The following is a 26,863-nucleotide window of genomic DNA, read 5'->3' as shown; positions in this document are numbered from 1 at the left end:
ATTTTTCATAAATTTTTTCTCTCAATCAACTGTACAATATATATTTTCCTCTACCCATTTGCAGCTGGGTCGACTATGGCTGGGCTTACAGAGACAAGTCACTGACCCCGTCCCTACCGAAATAATTTGGCACACCAGAAATCGAACCCTCGCCCTTCCGACATAGGATTCCTAATCCAGCGTACCATCCTTTTCGCTTTCCTTCTACATACGTCGTTTTTACTCCCTCATTCATTTACGTTCCCTCACCCCCGTTAAATACCTTATAAAAACAAGGCTTTTTTGTCAAATTCCTTTGATACCAAAAACAGGAAAGAGATAACATTTTGAAAAATAAGAGAAATAAATCTTCCTTATATATTCCTCTAGGAATCCATGTGAGATGGCAGCGGCAGCGCTGCTGAACTTCTAAATCAGGAAAATATAGGTTGTAGCACAGTATAAGCACATGCTTGATTAAAGTTTAAAAATTCGGTGTAAGTAGAAAAATCTTGGGTAAAATTCTAGTTAATTAACTTCTTGTTATCTCAGAAAGGGTTTAGGATTGGAAAATGAAACTTTCAGGGATGGGTCTACTGGCTAAAGTATGTCCCAGGAAGGTATTTTAAAGTACCCACCTCCACTCCTTCTCCCTCTGAAGGGCCCTGAAATTTGCCTACATGACAGGTCTATAGGCTACCTATTGAAATTTTGACAAAACAATATTTGGTAAAATTCTAGTTAATTGACTTCTTGCTATTTCAGAAAGGGTTTAGGTTAGGAAAATGAAACTTTCAGGGATGACTCTACAGACTAAAGTATGTCCTGGGAAGGTATTTTGGAGCAACTACCTCCACTCCTTCTCCCTCTAGAGGGCCCTGACCTTTGATGACCTTTAAAAATGTGTTTGTTATAAAAGTGAATCCTTGCAAAATAGATCTTCTGCTTAATTGAAGTACAACAAATTTGTTTTCAGCTTCATAACTTTGCTCAATTCCATTTTATAATATTTTAAAGATATGCAAATACATTTCCTAAATTTTGAAAAAAAAAACATTGATATGGCTCAAAATTCTACTCAAATAACAGGAATTGCATGTTCAGAACTAAAGGCAGAGAAAAAACAACTAGTAATTGAAAATTAAGGTAAAATGTTGTTTTGTCAAAATTTCAATAGGTATAGACCTGTCATGTAGGCAAATTTCAGGGCCCTCTGGAGGGAGAAGGAGTGGAGGTGGGTACTTTAAAATACCTTCCTGGAACATACTTTAGCCTGTAGACCCATCCCTGAAAGTTTCATTTTCCTAACCTAAACCCTTTCTGAGATAGCAAGAAGTCAATTAATTAGAATTTTACCCAACATTTTACCTTAATTTTCAGTTACTAGTTGTTTTTTCTCTGCCTTTAGTTCTGAAAATGCAATTTCTGTTATTTGAGTAGAATTTTGAGCCATATCAATGTTTTTTTTTAAAACCTTATAAAATGGAATTGAGCAAAGCTATGAAGCTGAAAACAATTTTGTTGTAGATAACTTCAAAGAACACACTGCCTTTCCATGACAAAAGTAAAACAGTTCAAAATAGGGATGAAACCTTTTTATTGATATTGAACAGATATAAAATTTAACTGGATATTTTGACCACATATAAGTGTTCATCATCAGCTGTAAAACTAAAAGACATGACTAAAACCAAATTATGTATCTTCCAAAGATACATAAGCCAAATCTGCCATTACAACCAATTGTTGCAAGCATAAAGTCACCAGCAAGTGCTCTGAGTAAGTGGTTAGTGTCATTATGTAAACCACTCATGTCTATAGAAATTTCTTACATTAAGAACTCATCAGAACTTGTAAAAAAACTAATAGAAGTGGAGATATCTTCAAATTCTATAATTTCAAGTTTTGACACAGTGTCAATGTATACAAGTATTGATATAATAGCTGCAGAAATTCTTCTTGAAAGAAAGATACTAAGAAATTTGGACTTAATTAGTGGTGAAACAGTTTTGGAAGTTGGTATAATTATGAATTTAGTTAGGTTGTGCAACACATTCTCTTATTTTTTTCAATTCAGAGGAGGTTTTTTCAAACAAGTAAATGGTTTACCCATGGGGGCCCCTTAAGTCCTTTATTAGCAAATTTATTAGCTTTAGATTCATATATTTTAAAACATACATTTTTGGGGAGATATATGGATGACATAATTTCAGTATGCAATTATGGGGAGGAGGAGTTAAAAGGATTTTTAGGACATCTTAGTTTTTGGGGAGGTGATTTAAAATTTACAATAGAATTAGAAGAGTATAATAAACTTCCTTTTCTGGATGTTCTTCTTTTAAAAAATGAAAATAGTCTGGATTTTAAGATTTACAGAAAACCTACTAACAATAACAGATTTTTGTTTTTTCCTCTGGTCATGCTCGCCAAGTAAAAATTGGTTTAATCATATCCTTAACTGTCCACATTTTTAGAATTTGCTCTCCAAAATTCATCAAGGAGGAATTATTGTTGTTAAAAGATATTTTAATAAGTAACCATTATCCGGGTTGGTTAATTGACCAGACATTTTTGAAAAGAAGAAAAAATTTCTAGAATTTTCTGACAATATTCTGGAAAAAACAGAAAAGAAAGATATTTTTTGTTCTCTACCATATGTTCCAGAGTTGAGTGAAAAGCTTAAAAGAATTTTACAAAATAATGGCTTAAAGGTAGCTTTAAGAGGTAGTAATACTTTGGCTAGTTTTTTTAAATTCTGGAAAGGATTGAACTTCCATAGACAAACAAAGTGGGGTTTATAAAATCCCATGTACTTGTGGAAGCTCTTATGTGGGACATACTAACCAGAATTTAAAAATGAGATTGCTACAACATCAAAATTCTATTTCATTGTCTTTAAAGCAAAATACCAAACCTGAAGATTTCATGTCATCCCTCTTGGAACATATCTATAATTTTCCAAATCATTTTATTTTGTTTGAAAATGTTTCTTTGATTTCTAGGGACCAATGTTTAAAGGAACAATAGAGATTAAAAAAAAATTATTTGAGAATAATTCCATAAACAGAGATATGGGTGAATTTGGATTGAATTAAATTTATGATAATTTACTGAGTTCAAATAAAGTAAATATCATCTAACCTAAAAGCTATGGCCTCTGTCCACGTAATATTTATTATTTTCATTAATCTTAACAGTAAAATTTATGTATGAAAATGAATTTGACATGATTTGTAACAAGAGCCATCCATTCCTGGATGAGCCACAAATGAATGATTTTTTCTCACTAGACAGTTTCTGTTTATAATCATGTTTTTAAACTGTTGGTTACTATGAACTGTTTTACCTTTTTAGGCTCCATTAAGGGGTCAAAAGACAATTTTCCCCAGAAATGATAATAGGATTAAAAAAAAGAGGATAAAAAGGCAGTTAGTGATGTGTTCACTTTTATCCTAGCTAGATTATTGTTGTGAACAACAAATTTATCACATTTTTTCTCACTAGAAAGTTTTTATAAAAACATGTTTTTAAACTGTTGTTACTATGGACTGTTTTACCTTTTAGAGCTCCTTTAAGGGATCAAATGTAATTTTCCCTAATTATGTTTTCAACTACTAATTCACCATAAAATTAGTAGGCTTATTATTAGATTCCTTATTTTGTGCTCTTTCTAAATAGCTTATCATGGTTGCTTTTCCAATAATGGAACTTGCCCCTCCTGACAGTCCTATATAGTTCTAGAGACTAAATAATATATGTCTCTGTTAATTAAAATTCAAGATGCTTTATAGGCTAATGCTAGTAGTAAATAGTTTCAAATACTCTGTGTGGCTCTGTTGTTTAGATGGCAATCATTTTTATACTTTACACAAACAAAAAGTGGGTTGTCATTTTGTTTACAGCCATACCTTCCAATTAGAAGAGTGCTGGATAGATACAGTTTAAACCCACTTGGTAACAATGATCATAGATAGGTATGATCTGGAGCCAAATGTAGCAGGCTACTATATATGGATATTCACTGTTTCTTGTCTTTTTAACCCAGGCAATTTGAGCCTTTTCTTGATGTCATGACATCCAAATGGACCTTAAATTAGATGTGTTGCCTTTGTAAAATTCAGTTATTTTATTGGACCTTTAACTTTTGCCTTTGCTTGTCTTTTGTCAATGTGAAGGATGTATTGCCAAACCTTTGTTTGTTTTAATTGTTCAAGTGGTGGGACAAAACTTTTTCTTTTGCCTTGGCTTGTCTTTTGTTATTATTAAAGACATGTTTCCAAACCTTTGTTTCTTTTAATTGTTCAGGTGGTGGGACAGAAATTTCATCTTCTTCCAACAATTTATCTAGTCCAGGTTTTTGATTTTAAAAGGTATGGTAGGCATTGATGACCTTATTGATGTCAAAATCCAAAACCAAATAATCATGACTATCATTTTCAATTTGTTTAGTTCCTTTTACCTCAGCTTGGCTTTTGTCATTATGAAATACATATTTCCATGCCTTTGTTTTTTAACAAATGTATGGTAGGAATTGATGAACTTAACCATGTCAAAATCCCAAACCTAATCATAATTGCTACAATTTTAATTTTTACATGTTTTGATTCTTGCTGTCCATGATGATTCATTCGTAACTTATGAAGCTTCTTGGGGTGACTTTATGTTTGTCTTTGATTGGTTGGCTGAGTAAAGAGCTTGCTTTGGGTTTAGTTAATGTATTTGTGTGTCAGAAGCTTGTTGCAGCACCTGCATTGCATACTCTTCACTATGTTTCTTGCCAAGTTCAGCAATACATTTGATGGCCCTCACTTGTGTACCTACAGTCAGCTCTGTATCACTTTCGTAAAAGGGTCCAGCAAGACTGGTTTCAAAGTTCAGGACTGACCTCACAATTGCCTTTCATAGCTTCAGAAAGATTCGACATGACCAGCTAATAGTGGTTCGTTTGAAAATTCCTGGCCTGAAATTTGCTTTGCATAGAGTTAGATCAGAATGCTTGTGCAACCTTAAGAGTTTATCTACTTTGACTCCTGATTGTTTATCACTGTTGCTGATTGGAAGTGAAATGTGGGATTATGTTTAGTTATCTTTCATAGTGTATTGGTACTGTGAATTTTTGTGGCTAATATAGATGGTGGCACATTTAGATATATTAAAAGAGAAACCATCTTCCATCTTTCCATCCCTATATGCAATCAAGGTCAGATTGTACAGATGATTTGTCAGATACACCAAATAGTTTTGAGTTATCAGCAGAAAGGGTTAGGTGGTTGCTGACTTTGGGTATCATCTCATTAATGTAGAAAAGAAAGAGTGTTGGTCCAAGAACAGTTCTCTGGGGAACAGACTTTTCAAATAAGTACATTTGTAATCTATTGTGACACGTTGTACCATCTGAGATCAGCTTGCCAAAAAGTCCAATACCCAATCTACTAACTTTTGATTGATCCCTGCTGCTGTTAATATGGAACAAAGACTATGGTTTGGAACATTGTCAAATGTCTAAGGAAGCCACCAGGATTGCAGAAAATTTGCCAGGTCCCTTCAGATCCTGCTATAGGAATTTTTCAGTGGAATTATACCTTAGATTACCTAAAATCACACTTTCCAGCAATAAGGACAAGTCCTATGAATGCTGGTCACTGATGATGATAATTCAACTTGTTAGGTGCATCCCATATTGTGAGCCAAGGTTCCTTGTACCTGTCTTTGTCAACTGCAAACTTGAAGGCCTCAACACTAGGTGACATAATACAATTCTGGCTAAGGGAGTTCTGTTGACAGACTACATAGTTAGAATAGAATTTGTTTTGCAGCCTGGTCTTAGCACGTTTTCAATAAAGCTTCAAGGGGTGGCCTCTAGTACTTGGTGAACTGACTATCTAGAGCAGGTTGGGGATCACTCTAGCCATGTTCTAACCTGTATGCTATTAGAATATCTGCTTGCCTATGTCTATATGTGAGAGGTGGCAGTTTGATTTTGTGTAATTGGGTAGGATATGTAAGATGTTGAAATCCCTTTATGCATTTAGTTGCATGTCACTGCACTGATTCTAGAATTGATAAATCACTCTTGTTTACTGGATTAGCAAAACGCATCCAAAATTCCAATTTTGGTCAGATTAAACCATTTGAGAGGTTGGTAATTACAGCTAGAAATCTACTGCAGAATGTTGTTTGTATTAAACCAAAAGTTTGGTTAGCATAGGCTACTACAGACTGTGCATGGAAATTAAACCTCGCTTATCATGAACCAAGACTCCCAGATTTTTTTCACCATGACTACCTATGACTGGCTTGGATTCCATAAAATACTGGCACAGAGGGTTATTTGCTCCAAAATGAATGACTGCATTTCCGGATATTTAAATTCAAGCCACCAGGATTTTGCCCACTTGACAATGCATCAAAATCAGCATGGATGACTTTGGCACTTTGAGGGTCATGAACAGGACCGATTATTATGGAATCATCTGCATACAATAAAATTTTATTCTCTATGGTTGAAGGTGCTTTGTTGATGAAAATCTTAAATAAAGTTGGGCCCAAAACTGTTCCTTCGGGTGCTCCACTTGTTACATCTGCTGATTCCAAGAAGCTTTAGAAATCTGATAGGAGTTTAATATGTACAATATAGCCCAAAAATTGAAAATTAGAACAAGATGGACATTCTGATTCTGCTGTTTGTATAGGGCACTACTTAAAAAAAACAACATAAATCTGATATTTTAATATATTTAACAAGACTTCCAATGTTACATTTAGTATACTTTAGTAGTCTTTGTGGGAACTGTGAAATTTAAAAGAATGTAATTTATTTTTTCTTTGAAGGATAGTTGAAATTCAGTTAGAAAAATAATGATCAGTTCAAACTGTATTCAATCTTGATACAGTGACCAGAACAGTGCTGCATTCACCAAATTACAGTGTTGCATTCACTAAATTATGCTACTTTTATAATAAACATCAATTCTATGCGATGTCTAGTTACAATTGATTACTTTATTTCAGGTTCCAAGTAATTTTATCTCAAATTTTAAAAAGAAAGGACAAATTGCCTAATGTGCATACCTTTCCCCAGGGGTAGTGAGGGCATGGAATCCCCAGAGGCATAGCTATTAGATTTTGTGTGTATTTCAAGTAAACTGACTTTTAACATCTCTATCAGTATTAAGGGGAGCATCCAAAATGGCAAGAGCAGGGTGGTTGACCTTTTTTCCTTTTTCAGCATCACTCTTAACATGCCTTTGAAGTTTCAGCTTAATGCCTTTATCCGTCCTTTGATATTGCTGTTGTGTCCTTTTGACAATCCTCCTGCATATAATTTGACATCCCCCTCAAAACTTTCGAAAATTTTGCCTTAATATTCTTAGCCTTTTTGGAGACTCAGGATCAAACATCCCTCTTTTTCACAAAATCAACCTTATATCTTTTTCCTTGGGATCCAAAAAGGGGATTACTTTATTTCAGGTTTCAAGTAATTTTATCTCAAATTTTAAAAAGAAAGGACAAATTGCCTAATGTGCATACCTTTCCCCAGGGGTAGTGAGGGCATGGAATCCCCAGAGGCATAGCTATTAGATTTTGTGTGTATTTCAAGTAAACTGACTTTTAACATCTCTATCAGTATTAAGGGGAGCATCCAAAATGGCAAGAGCAGGGTGGTTGACCTTTTTTCCTTTTTCAGCATCACTCTTAACATGCCTTTGAAGTTTCAGCTTAATGCCTTTATCCGTCCTTTGATATTGCTGTTGTGTCCTTTTGACAATCCCCCTGCATATAATTTGACATCCCCCTCAAAACTTTCGAAAATTTTGCCTTAATATTCTTAGCCTTTTTGGAGACTCAGGATCAAACATCCCTCTTTTTCACAAAATCAACCTTATATCTTTTTCCTTGGGATCCAAAAAGGGGATTACTTTATTTCAGGTTTCAAGTAATTTTATCTCAAATTTTAAAAAGAAAGGACAAATTGCCTAATGTACATACCTTTCCCCAGGGGTAGTGAGGGCATGGAATCCCCAGAGGCATAGCTATTAGATTTTGTGTGTATTTCAAGTAAACTGACTTTTAACATCTCTATCAGTATTAAGGGGACATCCAAAATGGCAAGAGCAGGGTGGTTGACCTTTTTTTCCTTTTTCAGCATCACTCTTAACATGCCTTTGAAGTTTCAGCGTAATGCCTTTATCCGTCCTTTGATATTGCTGTTGTGTCCTTTTGACAATCCTCCTGCATATAATTTGACATCCCCCTCAAAACTTTCGAAAATTTTGCCTTAATATTCTTAGCCTTTTTGGAGACTCAGGATCAAACATCCCTCTTTTTCACAAAATCAACCTTATATCTTTTTCCTTGGGATCCAAAAAGGGGATTACTTTATTTCAGGTTCCAAGTAATTTTAGTGATAATTGGATGATTTAGTAGGGAATCCCATCAAGAAGTTAAAACAAATTAGAAATATGGAGTTGAAATTTAATTTCCAAAAAATGAGGATGCAGTAGAAAATTGTTTTTCTTTCATAATCCAAAATTACTTATTGTAGACAAAGATATGCTTTAAAAAGTCCTATTGACAAACTCTTTTGTTATTTAAGGAAATCCTAACAGGAATCTGTCTTACCTTATGGATTTTTCCTCCGAAGAAACACTAATTTACCACTACTAACATTTGATGGCCCATATTTAGAAATGACATGAGCAAGTATTCAAGAATGTTTTAAAATAGCTCCCAGAATTTCATAGTCTTTCATTATTGAGAGTGGAAGTCTTAACCTATACTCCATCAAGAATAGTGTGTTCACTTTACCTCTACGTAAGTAATGGAATTGTTCAAGAATTTACACCTTTTTGTCTGCATGATTTTTAAGAAATAGGTAATGCATTGAAGACTCTTTACTGCTCTTTACTGTAGACAATGCTTGAGTGTTGCCTCTGATCTTAAAAGGAATCTTTCTTAATTGAAAGGTTTTGTAGTATGAGCAAATTCTATTTAACTATCCATTTCATTTGAAAAATCTAGGACAAGTTTTACTGTACTCTGTGTTGAGAACAAGTAGTCTTGCTTACAGGTCTGCATATAGACAGGTCCACTATTCTTTCCCAACATTTTTGTTGGCCTTACATTTCTCTCTCTGTCCCTGTTCTTCTTCAACAACTTCTAATGTTAAATTTTTCTTGCAGAAGAATAATAGAAGCTCCAAAGATGTCAATCAGTAGTGACTACGAGTATCGAAGAGACAATCATCCATCTCAGTAAGTGCTGGGTTTATCATGTTTCTGTCTGTTTTAATATTCCGTTTGTGAAAATAGGCTGGGGTAGAGTGTTGTAGCATTTGATATCAAATTTGTTTTTCTAATTTAAATAATTGTAAGCATGTATTTTGCATTTAATTTCTTTTTTATCATCACAGATTTATAGGCTTGAATTTTGGGGGCTTTTTATATCTATATATATATATATAAAATCAAATGTATCTGTGTCCTCTATCCATTGCTATGTTGTTCGTCTGATCGCAAATAAGTTTTAAGAAGCTGTTGAGTACACTCTTGCAGAGATTTCATATTAAAATCCCCCCCCCTAGTCCCTCTTAATTTTATTCTGGGTGATTGAAATCAGAGACCCCTCAATATAAATAATTAGGTCCCTTCTGGTCAAATTATTTACATTGTCTGTACACTCAATTAACGACTTAGTTAATTATGAAATCTTCATCTCCCGCACTTCCAAATGAAAAAATTTTTTTTTCTAATAAATTCTCTGAATTTGGTATTAAAAATTGTATGAAATGTTTATAATTTCTTTCTAAATATAAAAGTTCTATTTGCTATTTTACTTTTTGGAAAATTTTCCAGGGAAATTTTCTGGAAGTGAATTTTATGCTTGGGAAATTGTGGGGCGGGGGGATTTTCCTATTAAAATAAATTTGGGTTGCTTATGTTTTTCTGACTCTTCGTATGTGATCAAAAATTAATTAGGTAATTTATATAAATGTAGGCTAAAAGATAGCTTCGTTCAGTCTGGGATTAACTCTGTTGTGGAAAGCATGACGTTTAAAAGAATCTATGTTTGTATGTACTGATTCAGCAAAATATTGTATTTTTCAATTTATGGACTTGATTCCCAAATAAAGGGAACATTTTTCAAATAGCAGAGGAATTTTTCAAGTATATTTTAATTTAAAACACGATCGTTCTTAATTGGCAGAGGGGAATTCTCCATGGGAGGGGGAGATTCATTGAATATCGCTTCTTTTGAGATTGCAGCAATTCGCAACATAAAAACTAGTTAATAGAATAAAGCTATATTATGCATACATAAGCTATACATAAGCATATGCATATGCTTATGTAAGCATAAGCATACATAAGCTATATTATGTATGAACGTGATAACTTCATGAATGTAAACTGCAAACAGGCAAATTGAGCAACTTCCCCTTAGATCCATCCCTTTATACAAAATTGTCATTTGGAACGTTGATCATTAAAGCGGACCTAGTCAAGAACAGATAATTGTTATTTAACCTCAAAATTGACTGAAATTAAGTCTTGTTTGATTTTTGTGACCTATTAACAGCTTTCAGATTAATATGCTTTAAGGACTAGGCCTATGTTGATTTTCTCGTTAAGACTGAATACAGTAAACGAACGCATAGTAAAGGGGATCTGGTTCACTGTTGGATGCGAAGGGAGGTCAATATTTTTGAGTACTTTAGCAAGATCTGTTGTATCCCAGCCATTGTTCTGATCAAAACGTGAACCAATGAGAGTGACGAGCAGGGCTGAGGAGTCGGTTATAAGTTATAACCGACTTGCACTCTGACTCCAGACATTTTCATTATACCGACTCTAACTCCTACTCCATTCGGAAAAATCTACTAGAACTTCTGACTCCTACTTCAAAGCCCTCTTTTAAAGCTTCACTCAGCTAGATTTTATAAGTTATTATCGACTTCAATTCTCGCTCCAGATGTTTTCAATATACATCCAGATGTTTTCATTCAGAGTTCAAGGAGTTAACAACAAAACCAGATTTCATTTCTTTCGGATAACATCCATGCTTACATTTAGACAAATTGTGTAACTAGCTAGTTTAAACCAAGATTGAAATAACGTTTCTCTCCCGCGTGGCTTTGAGCCAATATTGTGATTTTTTCGAATGGTGAAAAAAAAGTCTTATTGCTAATTAACGATACTGGATCAAATCAAGGAGTGATAAAGGTTTTACATTTTGCACTTTGATAAGTTTATAAGGGTGTAAATGGCGGTCCAAACACGAGAGGCCGAGAAAATGCAAAGTGCCCAGTTCTTGCAAGAAATTAATTTTAACCTGGATTTATTACCGGTGCTTTCGCAGAAAGTTAATACGATTCCTGAACTTTCGGATAGCATTGATGCCATACGAGTACAGTTAAGTAACATTATTACGCAGTTATCTAACAATGCTAAGACAAATGATGAAATTAAAAAAGAGCTGGAAAATGTGAAATGTAAGCTAGCAGTCTCTTATGAACGAGCCAACAAGCTCGAAGCAGAGCAGAAAAGAACGAATTTAATCTTCTATAATTACACCCCTCAACAACTCGGAGATTATACTCTGAAGCAAGAAATAACGGGGTTATTAAATCGTACTATGCCGTCTCTCGGAATAAATCGAAGTGATATACGTGACATTTTTAGATTGAAATCAGGGCCGATAGTAGTAAAGCTAAACTCGGTTGAAATCAGAGACTATATTTTAAGAAACAGCTCCGTATTAAGAAGGTTTGGTTTATCGGTGGCTCCGGATTACACAGCTATACAAAGGGAGGCCCGTAAACATTTAAAGGAAATGTTGACTACTGTGCAAAATGATGGCCGTGATGCAAAATTACGAGGTGACAAACTATTCGTCGAAGGCCGAATATTCAGGTATGATGGAAATTCAATAGTCGAGATTAAGCGTAATTTGAAACCAGTACAAAATTCTGGTCCACCCTTTAGTGCTAGGCTCCCAGATGATCCTAATAATATTCCGATGAGGCTAGTTAGTGATGCCAGTGATAGTGATACTGAGACATTAGTGCCATCGACCAGCACTCCTCAGGCAGTATCGACAGCTAAAAGACCTGCTAGTGCTATTGTCAGCCCAAATGACTTGTTTCGACCAGGTACTCGTAATGTAGCACCCAAAGGAAACCATTCGCCAAGAAAGAAGTTTAATGAAAGACATCGTGGTGGTTTTTCACGTGATTTTTATGACAATAAACACCGAAGTGAGTTAGCGGATATAAATAACCGCACTCGTGAGTATTATCATGTTGCCTTTCCCCCGACTAAGACTAGTAACGAGCAATCTCAACCAATGGCTAGTGATGTTAACGTGCTAACAGAAGGCGTAGAAACATAGGATATAGAGGGCCATATACTGAGTCTAGTGTCATGGAACATACAAGGATTACGTGATAAGTTGACCTATTTATATGACGATTTATTTTCGTTTGATGTGATTTCGCTTATTGAAACATGGAACGATTGTTCTCCTATATCACCTCTCCCCGGGTATTTCGTTGAACAGACCGTGCGTAATGTAGCAAGAAATAATAGACATTATGGTGGCATTTTGGTTTTGGTTAAAGCATCTGCTGCTATTGACGGCTATGAGAGAATTACTAGTAGATCTGAAAACTTGCTTTGGCTGTCTATTTATTTGAAATGTGGGAAGAAATTAATTTTGGGTGTAGTGTATATACCTCCACAGAATAGTTCGTACAATCGAGAAAATACTTGGGAAATTTTAGGAGAAGAATTTTCGTTAATACAAGAAATTTATCAAACAGTTCGTGGTAACGAACTGTAGTAAGGAGCGACCCGGCTCAATAGTAACCAAAACTCTAAAAAATTGAATTTTGATATCAATAGCTACATCAAAAAAATCGCATTTTAATGCTGATTTTAAATTTATAAGTTTCATCAAGTTTAGTCTCACCCATCAAAAGTTACGAGACTTAGAAAATTTGTCTTATTTTAGAAAATAGGGGGAAACACCCCCTAAAAGTCATAGAATCTTAACGAAAATCACACCATCAGATTCAGCGAATCAGAGAACCCTACTGTAGAAGTTTCAAGCTCCTATCTACAAAAATGTGGAATTTTGTATTTTTTGCCAGAAGACAAATCACGGGTGCGTGTTTATTTGTTTGTTTGTTTGTTTGTTTGTTTTTTTGTTTTTTTCCCCAGGGGTCATCGTATCGACCAAGTGGTCCTAGAATGTCGCAAGAGGGCTCATTCTAACGGAAATGAAAAGTTATAGTGCCCTTTTTAAGTGACCAAAAAAATTGGAGGGCATCTAGGCCCCCTCCCACGCTCATTTTTTTCCCAAAGTCAACGGATCAAAATTTTGAGATAGCCATTTTGTTCAGCATAGTCGAAAACCATAATAACTATGTATTTGGGGATGATTTACTCCCCCACAATCCCTGGGGGAGGGGCTGCAAGTTACAAACTTTGACCAGTGTTTACATATAGTAATGGTTATTGGGAAGTGTACAGACGTTTTCAGGGGGATTTTATTTTGTTTGGGGGGTGGGTTTGAGGGGAGGGGCTATGTTGGAGGATCTTTCCTTGGAGGAATCTGTCATGGGGGAAGAAAAATTCAAGGGAAAGGGCGCATGATTTTCTAGCATTACTATAAGAAAACAATAAAAAATAAACATGAAAACGTTTTTTCAAATGAAAGGAAGGAGTAGCATTGAAACTTAAAACGAACAGAAATTATGACGCATATGAGGGGTTCTAAAAATACTTTAGCATAAAGAGCGAGGTATTTAGGAGGAGATAAATACCTCGCTCTTTATGCTAAAGTATGTATAGTAATTTCAACTATTTATTCTACGGCCTTTCTGATTCAGGGGTCATTCTTAAAGAATTGGGACAAAACTTAAGATCTAGTGTAAAGAGCGAGGTATTAACGAGGATACAAACCCCCTTGTATACATAATAAAAATATAAGATTATGAAAGTTTGTTACGTAAGTTGCTAATTTATAAGTTACGTATATTTTTTACTAATAAAAACGTTCGTTAAAAATTAAAAGTTCTAGTTGCCTTTTTAAGCAACCGAAAAATTGGTGAGCAACTAGGCCTCTTTCTCCACCCCTTATTTCTCAAAATCGTCTGATCAAAACTAAGAGAAAGCCATTTAGCCAAAAAAAGAATTAATATACAAATTTCATTTTAATAATTTATGTGCGGAGAGCCAAAACCAAACATGCATTAATTCAAAAACGTTCAGAATTTAAATAAAAAAAAACTAATTTTTTTAGCTGAAAGTAAAGAGCGACGTTAAAACTTAAAACGAACAGAAATTACTCCGTATATAAAATGGATTGTCTCCTCCGCAATCCCTCGCTCTTTACGCTAAAGTTTGACTCTTTGCAACAATTCTACTTTTTAAAACAATTAAAAGCTTTAGCGTAAAGAGCGAGGGATTGCGGAGGGGACAATCCATTTTATATACGGAGTAATTTCTGTTCGTTTTAAGTTTTAACGTCGCTCCTTACTTTCAGCTAAAATAATTAGTTTTTTTTATTTAATTAAGATCTGGATTGTGTGTTAATGGGGGATTTCAATGCTTATACCGGCCTAGAGGCTGAGATCCCAGATGTGTTGATCCCAGATTTAGGTGATTTTGTCCCAATTTGTTGTAGAATACCACGAAGCAACAAGGATGAAAAAAGAAAAATAAATGCATGGGGAAGAAAGCTCCTGGCGTTTTGTGGGGAACATGGTCTGATGATTGCGAATGGTAGGTTTGGGAATGATAAGGGCAGGGGCGAGTTCACTTGCCTTTCGGGTCCAACTCCAAGTGTTGTAGATTATGTGCTAATTAGTACGCAATTTTGTACCTGAATCAATAAATATGGGAGTATTAGGTTTAGTTGGATCTGATCATAGAGCTATTATGCTTGAGGTAAAGATTGGGCAGTTTTTGAACCACGGTTCACGAGTAAGAAATTTCTATAATGCGGATTATAGAAAAATAGGTTTAGAAAAGTGAATTAGATATGATTTAACAGATAAAGATACTGAGGCATTTTGAAGGGAGCTCTTGGACTCGCATGTAAAAAATAAGTTGAAAGCGTTAGAAGACAATGAAAAAGATGCACATAGTGTAATTATGCTGTTAAATGAAATAATGGGCAGTTGTGCAGAATCATGTGGCCTGACTAAAAAATTAAAAAAGAATGAGGGATATTTTGACTTGGATTGCAAGTTCATGAAAGAAGAAGCAAAATATTTATTAAATCGTTTGAATGAATTTGATAGCGCGGATGATCAAAGTCTAAAATTGGCTAAATATAAAGATAAAAGAAGAGAATATAAAAGTTTAATAAAAAGAAAAAAAAGAGTACGAGAATAAGAAGAAACTGGCTATTGCTGATGATTTTAGAAATAAAGATTTTAAAAAGTTTTGGGGCTATATAAAGAATGATAGTGGAAGGAGAAATGTTAATACCCAGGCTGTTCCGGAAGCTGATTCATGGCCTGATTACCTAAATAATTTAGAAGGTGTTTGTGCAGATCTTAAGGAGGTAGCGCATACCCCAGAGATGGTTATTTATCCCATGAGAGAACATGATTATGATTTAGTTGGTGATGTGAATGGCCAAGAGATTAAGTCAATATTTAAGAATTTAAAAGGTGGTACTGCTGCGGGTGTTGATGGTATACCAATATTGTTATTTAAGACTTTTCTTTCCATTTTGATGCCGATAATTGTTCTTCTTTGTAATAAGGTGTTAAGGTCAGGGCAATGGCCAAGCGCTTGGAAGACATTGTTTATACCACTTTTTAAGAGAGGAAACCCGAAGGCTCATGAAAATTATCGTTTAATAGCACTTGTCCCTGCTTTAAGTAAGGTTTTGGAGAAAATATTAGATACCAGGCTTTCCAATTGGTTAAATAAAAATAATTTAATACATGAGGAACAAGGAGGTTTCAGGACAGGGTATGGGACGACAGATAGTGTGTTTATTTTAAAGGCATTAATAGATAAATATGGAAAGGGTAAAACTTGTCTTTATGTGGGATTTCTGGATCTCCATAAGGCTTTTGATAGTGTCGTCAGAGAGTTATTGAAGGATACCATGCTAAATATAGGCCTTCCCCATTCATTTGTTAGATTGATAGTGAGCATGTATACTTGTGTGAGTGGAATCATTCAAGTTGGTAATAGGTTTTCGAAGCTTTTTGATATTAAGCGGGGAGTAAAACAGGGCAGCACCCTTTCACCTAAGTTGTTTAATATTTTTATTAATGATGTTGTTCATTTTCTAGAGAATAGATGGGCTCCGAAAGTTAGCCTAGGGACTCAAAAACTATCTCTCTTATTATTTGCAGATGATATTGCTTTGGTGGCTAATGAACCGTAAGATCTACAGACTCTTTTGAATCTCATAGAAGAATATTTGCATATAAAAAAGTTAAGGCTGAATACTGAAAAGAGCGAAGTTGTTATTTTTAAAAAAAGGAAGGTTGGGGACGATGAAAAATATACATTTAAACTTAATAATAAGGAACTGTTTATAAGTAAAAGAATAAAATATTTAGGCTTTATCTTATCGGAAAATGGAAGCCTAAGGAGTCATGTTGATGAAATAATTAAGAGAGGTAGGGTGGCCATGTCAGCTATATTTAGAAACCCGACGATAATGGGGATCAAAAACCTAAAAATGCATAAAAAAATATTTAACACAAAAATTTTACCCGTGATAGAATATGGAGCAGAGATATGGGGTGGAGAAACGGTGCAGCAACTGGAGTCCCTTCAGCTCCAGTATTATAAAAGAGTGTTTGGTCTACATCAGACAACTCATTCACAGATTCTGAAAGGTGATATGGGCCTGTTTTCTTTAAAGCTACGTAGGTATATTTTAATGCTTAGATTCTGGTTGAAGTTAACTAAGAGTAATGAAGATAGACTAGTAAGAGCGGCATATGAAGAGATGTTGAAATGTGGTTTAAAAACCTCGTGGCCATCCCAAATTAAATCACTACTAGAAAAAGTAGGAATGCCTTATTTATGGAATAATGGTCTCTGCTCTCGTGATGTACCAACAAATTTAGAAAGCCAGGTACGATTTATATTAGAGAGTTAGGAAATTCAGCATTGGCAAGGGCTGGTTTTTGATTCTACAACCCTGCAACATTATAATCAGGCAAAACCTAGTTTTGGGGAGGAAGTTTATTTTAAATTTAACTTACCGGCTATGATTCTACGTCGTTGGATTCAGCTTAGGGCAAATTGTCTTCCAATCCAGAACAGGCAAAAAACGTTCGACAAAAATAAAATGATAGTTGGTCCTGATAGGCGGTATGTTTGTCCCCTTTGTAATGATGATGATGAAGACTTGGATCATTTTCTCCGGAAATGCCCGGTGCTCTTGGATTTACGGGAAATTTATTTGCATGGGGTTAATTTGATGCTTCCGGGTATTCTACAAGATAGTAACCCAACCACAATATTTCGAGTGGGAGTATATATAGATAAATCTTTAATAAGAAGAAAAAGTTTTATATGATTAATTTCTTTTGTAGTTAGATTAGGTACTTTTTGCGTTGAATTCTGTTTTTGGTGCGTGTTCGTACTGTTGTTAATTTCCTTGCTTGTTTGTTATTTATTTATATTTTTGTGTATATGGCCCACGGGTTTTTGAAATACACTTATCTATCTATACCGACTCCCAATTCCAACTCCATTCAGCAAAAATTTACTAAAACTTCGACTCCATAACCCTGGTGAAGAAGGGAGCTAAAGCTTCCTGCTGATGCTCAGCTACTTCTGATAGTTTCTTATTTATATTTGGTTAAAACATTTTTGTCATGAATGACTATAATAAACTGTTTCCTATTACATAGGGTCATTTTGAATAATGATAAAGAAGTAAATTATGTGGTGTTTTCAAGATAATTAATTCTGAAAGAAATTGTCAATTTGTTTTTAATAAGATGATAATACAATTCATATCAATGCACTGACCCAAAGGGCAATTGGAGGCACTGAATGACCACTGTGCTTTGTTGATAGAGATGTGTAATACTTGTGTGAATCCACTTTAAACAGGGTGAAACGTACCGGTTTTGAAGCAAAAAGTAGGTGCGGGGTGTTTGAAGATTGGTGGGGACTTTTAGGCTCTCCAAGTCCTATCGATTGAAATTGTTATCTGATTCTAATCCAAACAATGTGCTATACCTACATTTCTGATAAAATTTAGAAGTGGGAAGTACAGAGGGTGTTATAGGGGCCATAAGCCTATCCTATGCAACCAATAGTTTGCATTGAAAAACTTTATGGTGATTCCGATTAAGAAAGATGTGATATGCTGAAATTTCTGCACAACAACTGGCATAGAGAGGGTATTGAAATTCACTGGGCTTATTGTATGCCTGCAATCATATTGAATATAAATTCTAACAGAACATAATGAGGAAATATGTGAAGACTGTGATTAGAATTCAAATAAAGTGCCACACAACTATGTTTCTGATAAAAAGATGGTTATGGGCGTGGTGAGGTCTTGGAGCAGCAGCATGGTCCATATTAGTTTGCCAGTTATCAATCTTTGCACCATTCTGCTTCGAACAAGATCTTACATCAGTGGTATTTCGAAAAATAATTGATGAGGATAGAAACTATTTTGAAAAATAATTGATGATGATAGAACAGGTGGGGGAGGGGTCGTTGGAGAGGCCAAAAACCTACTTTTGTCTTCAGCCATATAGGTTGAAAATCCTTGCACAATTTTGGTTCAAACAAGGTAGAAAACGTAGGAAAGGTAGAAAAAGGTCAGAAACCTTGACCCTTTATTTTCTGTTAAAACAATGTCCCATTGGATTGAAGTTGATGAAAGAAGTTGCAAACTTTTTTTTCTAACCTTTTATAGTGTACCTGAGCACCAACAAAATATGACCTTGGAAAGGCGAAAAACATCAGAAACCTTGGCCCTTTATTTTCGGTTCAAACAATGTCCCATTGGATTGAAGTTGATGAAAGAAGTTGCAAACTTTTTATTCCAACCTTTTATAGTGTACCTGAGCACCAACGAAATATGACCTTAGAAAGGCGATAAACGTCCAAAACCTTGGCCCTTTGTTTTCGGTTCAAACAATGTCCCGTTGGATTGAAGTTGATGAAAGGTTGCAAACTTTTTATTCCAACCTTTTATAGTGTACCTGAGCACCAACGAAATATGACCTTGGAAAAACGAAAAATATGGTTCAAAATTTTGGTTCAAACAAGGTACAGCCTGTGTACCTTTCTGTTAAAATGTTGGCAATGGAATGAGGAAGTAAAAGGACTACAGACCCGCATCGTGCCTTCAATTACACACACTAAGCATTTTTGCGGGATTTTACTTCACACCACCTGTAATCAGGCCTTCCTCTCTGTTAAGAAGCTGAAATTGAATGAAGGAGAGGTACAGCGGGGTAACAGGCCTACTTTGCCCCCTCCCAATATTTGTGTGCACAGAATTAAGAATCGCTTAATTTTTTGCAGCCATCAGATTTTTTTCTGATGTATGCCACAGAAAGGGCAAGTTGTCAGCTCCTCGAAGTTATTGAGATCATGTCAGCTAGTTTCATTCAACTTTATGTATTAAACATCCTGTAAAAGTAGATGACAGCACTTTCGGGCCTTCTTGAAAATACTTCTTTTTCGAAAGTTAAGATTTGTGTATCATTCTAAAGAAATAATTTGGTACTGGAATAAGAAAGTTTTTGCTCACTTAAACCTTTCCAGATTTTTTAGATAGGAAAACTCCTGCCCATATTGTGAAAATTATTTCTTTTTTTTTTATAAATTTTATTGCATGATCAATATTCAAAAAAACTCCACTAATGCTAATGTTTTTGTGCTATTGAATTTTTTTTCGAAACAAGCAAACACGATTATGCGAATTACGATAGAAAAATATATTGGGATGACTGGAACTTCATATCTATTTGGAGGTGGGGGGGTCGAAATTTTGTAGGTTCTTATTAACAATATATTTGAACAAAAGATGTGGAACTTCTATCTATCTTGGGCTGGCATGGAAATACAATTTATTGGTTATTGCTTTTGTAGAATACATTGTTAATTATAATGTTTGTCATATAGTGTATTCTGCTGTTTTATTCTTTTTGATAATTTATATGATTATATATATATATAATATGATTATAGCTTCTTGTGGAAAAGTTGGGTCAGGTGAGTTAATATGCCTCTTTTGTTTTGTTCTTTGCTGTATTTGTGCTGTTCTATGAGTTTCCCTGGTTCAGTTGTGTGCTGTTTTACTCAAAGAGAATGGAAAAATTGAATTTCTGGAAAATTTACAAAATATATAAAAATCGGGTATTTGAAAATTTGATACTAGGAGATAAGGACCAAAGACTGTTAGTATCACTGAAAGCGTAGCGTCTGACAACTTCATTGACAAAAGCAACACTTCATTTTATGTAATTAATTTGCAATAATATAGAAATGAAGCTGAGATTCAGTCATGATTAATCTCCATTTTTTGTTCTCAAGATTTATATTTAGCCAGAACCCAGTCGGTAAAAAGCAAGTTTATGGTAGTGTGGGAAACTGTTTGAAGGTTAAGCTTTAGGGGCTGCTACTGAAGGGGAGCGGGGCAATTTTGAATCTTTTGAAATATATCCTTTTTTGTACTTACATTTTAAAAAACCAAAAAAATCTTTGCCCTACTCCTTCTATATTTTCATTGATTGATACCACTGTAAGTACACTAATTGACTTGAGCTGTTCGAGATACTAACGACCAAAGTCTGCATTATTTATTCTTCTCTATGTTTTAAAGTTCCTAAAAAAACAAGCATGCACCAGTTGGAGATAGGCAAAAACGGAAAGAAATCGCCCTACGCTTGAATTATGGGATGATTTTTTTTTTTAATTTGACACTAGCATTAGTTTCCACTGTTGGAAATTTTCTATATTCTATATTTTAGCCTTCGATTAAGACTGCTATCCATCGTATAATTAAATAAATAAACAAGTTTTTTCGACTGAAAGCAAGGAGCAACATTAAAACTTAAAACGAACATTGTTTCGGGAGTCGTTCTTAAATAATTTGGACGAAATTCAAACCCCCCTCATACACGTAGTAATTTCTGTTCGTTTTAAGTTTTGATGCTGCTCCTTACTTCCAGTTAAAATTTTTTTATTATTATTTGATTATACTATGGATAGCAGTCTTAACCGAAGGCTAAAATGTTTTAGCTTCGAAGGGGAGGTAAAACACTCATAGACTTTGATTATTTAAGCTTCCTAGATGAAAATGTTAGAACAATGAATCCACTTTTAGAGGTTTGACGAGTTCAGGGTGCTAGAGTAGGTTTGGAAAATTATATTCATGAAGAATGAGTACCCAAGACTAGGAGTAAGTGAAGATGATGTTAGGAAGGAGAAAAGAGCGTGTGTAGCTGTGTTGGTACTGGAGAGAGTTGTTAGTAGTGGGCAGTTGCGTCGTTGGGTGGGGGGCTTTTGCCCCTCCCCCATAATTTGGAAAGGAAAACAATATTATATAACCTATGCCTTTTAACTCTCCGGATGTGGACCCTTCATGCACCCCCCCCAGTAAAATACTGGGGCTACGACCCTGGTAGTAAACTAGTAGTTGTATCCTGTGAAATGTTATGCATGACGACTGACCTAGACAATTGAAAATCTAACAACGTAATTTAAAATTAAATAATTTGATACCATTGTATCGGTTTTGATTAAATTGACATATGTGAAGGCTGTATTCAAGGCTGGGTCACCGAGTTGGAACCCCCCCCCCTAAAGTTTTTTCACAACTCTTAAAAACGTAACAAAAATGCATGTTAACATTTTTTGATGCGCTTTTAAATTTTGTTTACTCCCCCTCTCTCCCCTAAAAATCTTTGGTACGCGCTTGTGTACTAGGCACATACGCAGGAATTGTTTTTTTGGGGGGTTGGGGGGGTGTGGTGGGAGATAATAATAAAAAAACAGTGCCTATTTCATAATTTTAATAAAAAAAAAGTCTAGGAGTTTCGAAACAAGATTGTTGCCCCCTCCTTTAGCGTACATGCCTGGGCCGTACTCCATTGCTTTATGCTGGTTTTCATGGGAGATATAAATTTAAAAAAATTAGCTTACTTTGTAGTTTACTTCGTTCTTAATGCTATTTTCTAACAACCCCTTTCTTTGTAACGAGTAGAAGCTACCATTATCTATATATGTTTGCATAAATATTAGCCCTTAAAAATATCCAACCCTACCGTCACGCAATGGGAGCATGGGAAATTTTCTCTTCTCTCCCAAGGATGTATGTTGACAAAATTGTTGGATTATGAGCAAGAAGAAAATGCCGGAATAATTTTATATACAATCGAACTTTATAGGTGAACACTGGTCCAACCTTGAGAATAGAGGGGATTGAGTGTTTCTGGGGAGATGAGGGTTATAAAGGGGGATGGGATAAAATGTCGAAAATCAAAGTCTTTTTCCACTGATATCAAGGGTGGGAGTACCTCCTTTGCGCACGTATGGTTGGTCTAGATTATTATCTTGTGGGTATTTAAAATTCTGTTCACTTTTTAGGTCTAGAGAAGGACAGAAATTATTTGTGAAGAAAATTCCGATGGATATGGAAGAGGTAAATTTTAAATAGTTTTTATTTAATTTTATTTCTGTGTACATTACTTTTTGTTTTAATTTGTATTTACCTTACTTTAATTCACCTTTTATTTTCTGAATTTTTATATAACATTTAGCTAGTCTGATAAGATCGACGATCATATCTTAACAAAACTTATAATCAATGTTTAAACTGCTTCCTATGGTCCCACTAACTGAAGTTTTCCATGCATATTGACTTGTGTTGACAATACATGAATCAGTTATAATAATTTACCGATTAATTCATAAATTTTAATTAGCAACTGTTGTGTTGGATTTGATTGCCCGTTGATTGCCCGTTGTTTTCATGTTGATTGCCCGTTGTTGTGTTGGATTGGTATGGCTTTTCGTTTGGAAGGATTCAGGTTGAGCCACTCATAGGTATATACATACCTGAAAACAGATTTTCTAAGATTTTATTTTGGTTGTTTCAAAATCTGAAGCTTTTAGAGCAGCATTTACGTCAGTGTGGCCTTGTTGAACGGTGAAAACAAATAAGTAAAACGAATCAGTTGAATGTGACACTTCCGTCCGTCAAAATTCAAACTTAAACATTTTTTGATTCTCAAAAATAATTGTACTGTCAAAGGTGCAGCTGATTATTAGGCCATTTAGACCAATATCTAATAAATCAGATCTTGTTTGCTAATTTATCATCCATGTTTCCGTTTTTTTTTAATTTGGCGCTCGCTACTGCCAAAAACTGTATGTTCAAGCAATTATATTTCATTTATACTGTTCTTTGTTCTTTAAATTAAAAATAGTGAGTAGGTGTTGAGAAATATAACTGATATACAAGGAAAGAAAAGAAAAAGAAAGACCTATCTACTAACAGTGATTGTTGTTTTTAGAACAAGTTCAAGTACATGTATGATAAATCCCCTACCGCTCAAGTTGTTTATTCATTGACGTATCATAGAACCAAGTGCTTTCGTTAGTTTCTTTCTGCTTAGCGTGTGACGAGACAAAGAGAAGTGACAGAATACACGGAAAATATATAATTTGGGCTACATATTTGCACATTAGGGGTGGGGGTAAAGTATTAGGACAGTGGGAAGTTAGAAAATAATTCTTACTACATAATATGCAGAATAATTGTACCTAAGACATTAGGCATGCAGACCTGATATACTTTACCCCCCCCCCCTCCCTAAAGTGCAAATATATAGCCCAAATTTGATTCTAAAGAATCACATTTTTATCTCACTTTGATATATTTCATTAGGAGTGAGCGTCAGAGAAACATATTAGAAGAATATTAGGCAGGGGGTATATCATACAAGTGCGCAAGTTCAATATGATAAGCGTTAAACAAAAGGTGAGGTTTCTAAATGGAAAGGCAGTGTTGTGTAGCAAATTATTTAAATTGCTTAAGCAACTATAAGACATTTTGAAGTCAGTACAAAGTGATTTAACAATCCGTTATTTATCACGATTTTGCAGTATAATGCAGTAGCATAGTTTGTGATCCAGAGCTCTGTATCTTTCAGGGGGTGGCACACATCTGCTGCAGCTGGATTGAGGGTATTTCATTGGGTAATAGATGGGGCTGATTACCAATGTTGCGACACACCGGCTTGAAACTATATAGAACAGGTTGATTCTTGTCTATAAACCCAAATGTCTATAACGTTGCACAGTTTGTTTTCTGAAGTTCAAGAATTTTAACAAAATTTTAGTTTTGTTTAAAAAAAAACTCAAAGAAAAGAGTCTTGATAACAGTAGATACATTAAAAGAACCGAATTTTGTTTCTTATTGAAAATGTATAAAATTCGTCATGTTTAATGTCACCCATCAGAAGTTACGAGCCTGAGAAAATTTGCTCAATTTTTTTTAAAAGGGGAAAACGCCCCCAAAATATCATACAATCTTGGTGAAAACCACACTTTCATATTCAGCATGTCTAAGAACTCTACTCCTATATACAGAAATGTAGAATTTTGCATTTTTTTTTCTGCCAGAAGAAAGTAAGTGAATCCTCGTTTATTAGTTTTTTCCCCAGGGGCGATCGTTTCGAAGCAGTAATCCTTGAAGATCGAGAGAGGGCTCGTTTAATCGGAATTTTAAACTTCTGGTACTCTTTTCCAAGTGACAAAAAATATTGGAGGGTAGTTAGCCCCTATCCCACCTCCCCTTTTCCCCAAATTTAACCGGATCAAAATTCTGAAAAAGCCATTTTGTTCAGCATAGTCGATATATCTAATTACTATTTCTTTTAGGATGACTTGACCCCGCAGAGTCAAGTCAAACTTGACCCCGCAAACTTTAAAAAAGAATATTATTCTAATTAAGTGGTCCTTGAATTTAAATAAATGGAACAGAGTCAAAATTTAGCGTAAAGAGCGAGAAATTGAGGAAGGGACATCCGCCTCGTATACGTAATAATTTTTGTTCGTTTTTAATTTTAATGCTGCTCCTTGCTCTCAGTTGAAAAAAACTTTTTTTTATATTATTATTTAATCTGATAAAAGGAAAGAGCAAAGTCAAAACTTAATGCGAAAGGAATTCTGAAAAGCTAGCGCGTTACTGGAAACACAACCGACGCGACGAAACAGGACTAGAAGCGGATAATCCTCAAAGTGGCCTTGGGAAAATCCTCAAAGCGGCCTTGGGAAAATAAGAATTTTGATTGATGTAAAAGAAATACTAAAATCTGCAGGCTCTTCACTCCCGGATCATGGACCATGTGAAGATAAATCGCATTTTACCCCTTTTGATCATAGTTGCAACATAAAAATGTTTCGCTGCATCAAGTTCGTCACTGCTGCTGTCGTTAAATGTGTAGCCTAATTGTTTTATGTATTAGACATATATGCAAAGCTTATTCTAGAGGGATTAAATTTGGAAAGGAGGTGGATAAAAACAAAGCTGCATAAATCGAAAATAAAGCAAGGCATGGGAAATCATGGTATTTCGTGGGTTTAAGGCGGGAAGATGGCCCTTTGTATACATGCCTGAACAGATATTAACGCAGAAAGCGTTTTGGGGGGAGGTAAAATATTAGGGGAATACAAAGTTCTCAAAGGCATAGTTACTGGGCTTTTCAATTATGCTAAACAAAATGGCCATCTCCCAATTTTGATCGGACGTCTTTGAGGAAGAAAGGGGGTGGTAGGGGGGCTAGTTGCCCTCTATTTTTTTTATCACATGAAAACGAAACTAGAACTTTTAATTGGCATTTGAATGAGCCCTTGTCTGTTACTTTAGAACTATTATTTTGTTGCGATCACCCCTGGGGAAAGTAAAAAAGAATATATAAGAGATAAACATGTAATTTTCTTCTGGTAAAAAATACAAATTAATGTTTTTGCTGCTGGGAGTTTGAAACTTCTGCAATAGGGTTCTCGGATACGCTGAATCTGATGCTGTGATTTTCATTAATATTCCTTGACTTTTAGGGTTTTTCCTCCCTCTTTTTTGAAAATCTTGCAAATTTCCCCAGGTTGGTGGCTTTTGTTATGTAACACTAAACTTGATAAACCTTGCTTATTTGGAATCAGCATAATAAGTCGATTCTTTTGATATAGGCATTGATATGAAAATTCCGTTTCTAGAGGTTTGATTACTATTGATCCACGTCGCTCCTTACTTATAGTACGTTACCACGGACTTTTTGATAAAAGCAAGAACGTAGAATTTATTTGGTGATAGGAGTGGGTAGAGTATGGAGGAGGGGGGGGGCTAGTTGCCCTCTCTCTTTTGACTCTTAAAGAGTAAACTAGAAATTTCAATTTCCAATCAATCAAGATATGCCTGGTAAACTCTTAAACACACAAAAAGTTCACGCTAGTGAGGATTTGACAAAAATGCAGATGAAATATTTTGTAGGAGGCGTACATCTCCTCTACCCAGCTTTCGTGGCTGGAGGAGGCATCTTGGACACAAACAAACATTGTAATTAGCTACCACTTCTTGAAAGGTGTATTAGTTTCGTATTTGTTTTTTCTATGGTTTTTGTTTTCAAAAAGGAGATAAGTTCTATTGTGTTTTTGTGCCTATTATATTCTTATGGTGATATATTATAATTGTCATTTATTGTAATTTTCTACCTTTATTTTATTAATGAATAATTATTTTTAGGATGAAATCTGTGATATATTTGGAAGATATGGGACATTGACCAGGGCTTCAATATTGCCTACAAAACCCGAGTTTGACTACAAGGCTGCAATAGTTATTTTTGACTCTCCTCAGTAAG

At 34.9% G+C, this 26,863-nt stretch overlaps 1 protein-coding gene across 2 annotated transcripts; it reads left to right on the top strand.

Annotated features, from left to right (window-relative positions):
- Positions 1-418: 418 nt before the first annotated feature.
- Positions 419-26,863, top strand: LOC136038511 (uncharacterized). 2 transcript variants are annotated; one of them, XR_010620230.1, is made up of 4 exons: positions 419-476; positions 9,162-9,233; positions 22,587-22,641; positions 26,746-26,857. XR_010620230.1 is itself a non-coding variant. In XM_065721608.1 (3 exons), exons 1-2 carry the CDS (start codon positions 11,242-11,244, stop codon positions 22,613-22,615), a joined length of 1,053 nt encoding a protein of 350 aa, XP_065577680.1. In that variant the 5' UTR covers positions 10,954-11,241; the 3' UTR covers positions 22,616-22,641; positions 26,746-26,863. The 2 variants fall into 2 exon arrangements, 1 of the variants encoding a protein (XP_065577680.1); XM_065721608.1 differs by lacking the exons at positions 419-476; positions 9,162-9,233 and adding an exon at positions 10,954-12,265 and having other exon boundaries at positions 26,746-26,863.

This window comes from Artemia franciscana, chromosome 18 (assembly GCF_032884065.1).
Source record: "Artemia franciscana chromosome 18, ASM3288406v1, whole genome shotgun sequence".
NCBI classification, from domain to species: domain Eukaryota; kingdom Metazoa; phylum Arthropoda; class Branchiopoda; order Anostraca; family Artemiidae; genus Artemia; species Artemia franciscana.
This window is presented reverse-complemented; position numbering and strand designations above follow the sequence as displayed.

Bases quoted from the DNA above. Each gene is read 5' to 3' on its own strand.
- LOC136038511 (XM_065721608.1), top strand. From the start codon at position 11,242: ATGGCGGTCCAAACACGAGAGGCCGAGAAAATGCAAAGTGCCCAGTTC. The intron at 12,266-22,586 runs GTGAGTATTATC...TTCACTTTTTAG, and splicing joins GGATATAAATAACCGCACTC to GTCTAGAGAAGGACAGAAAT.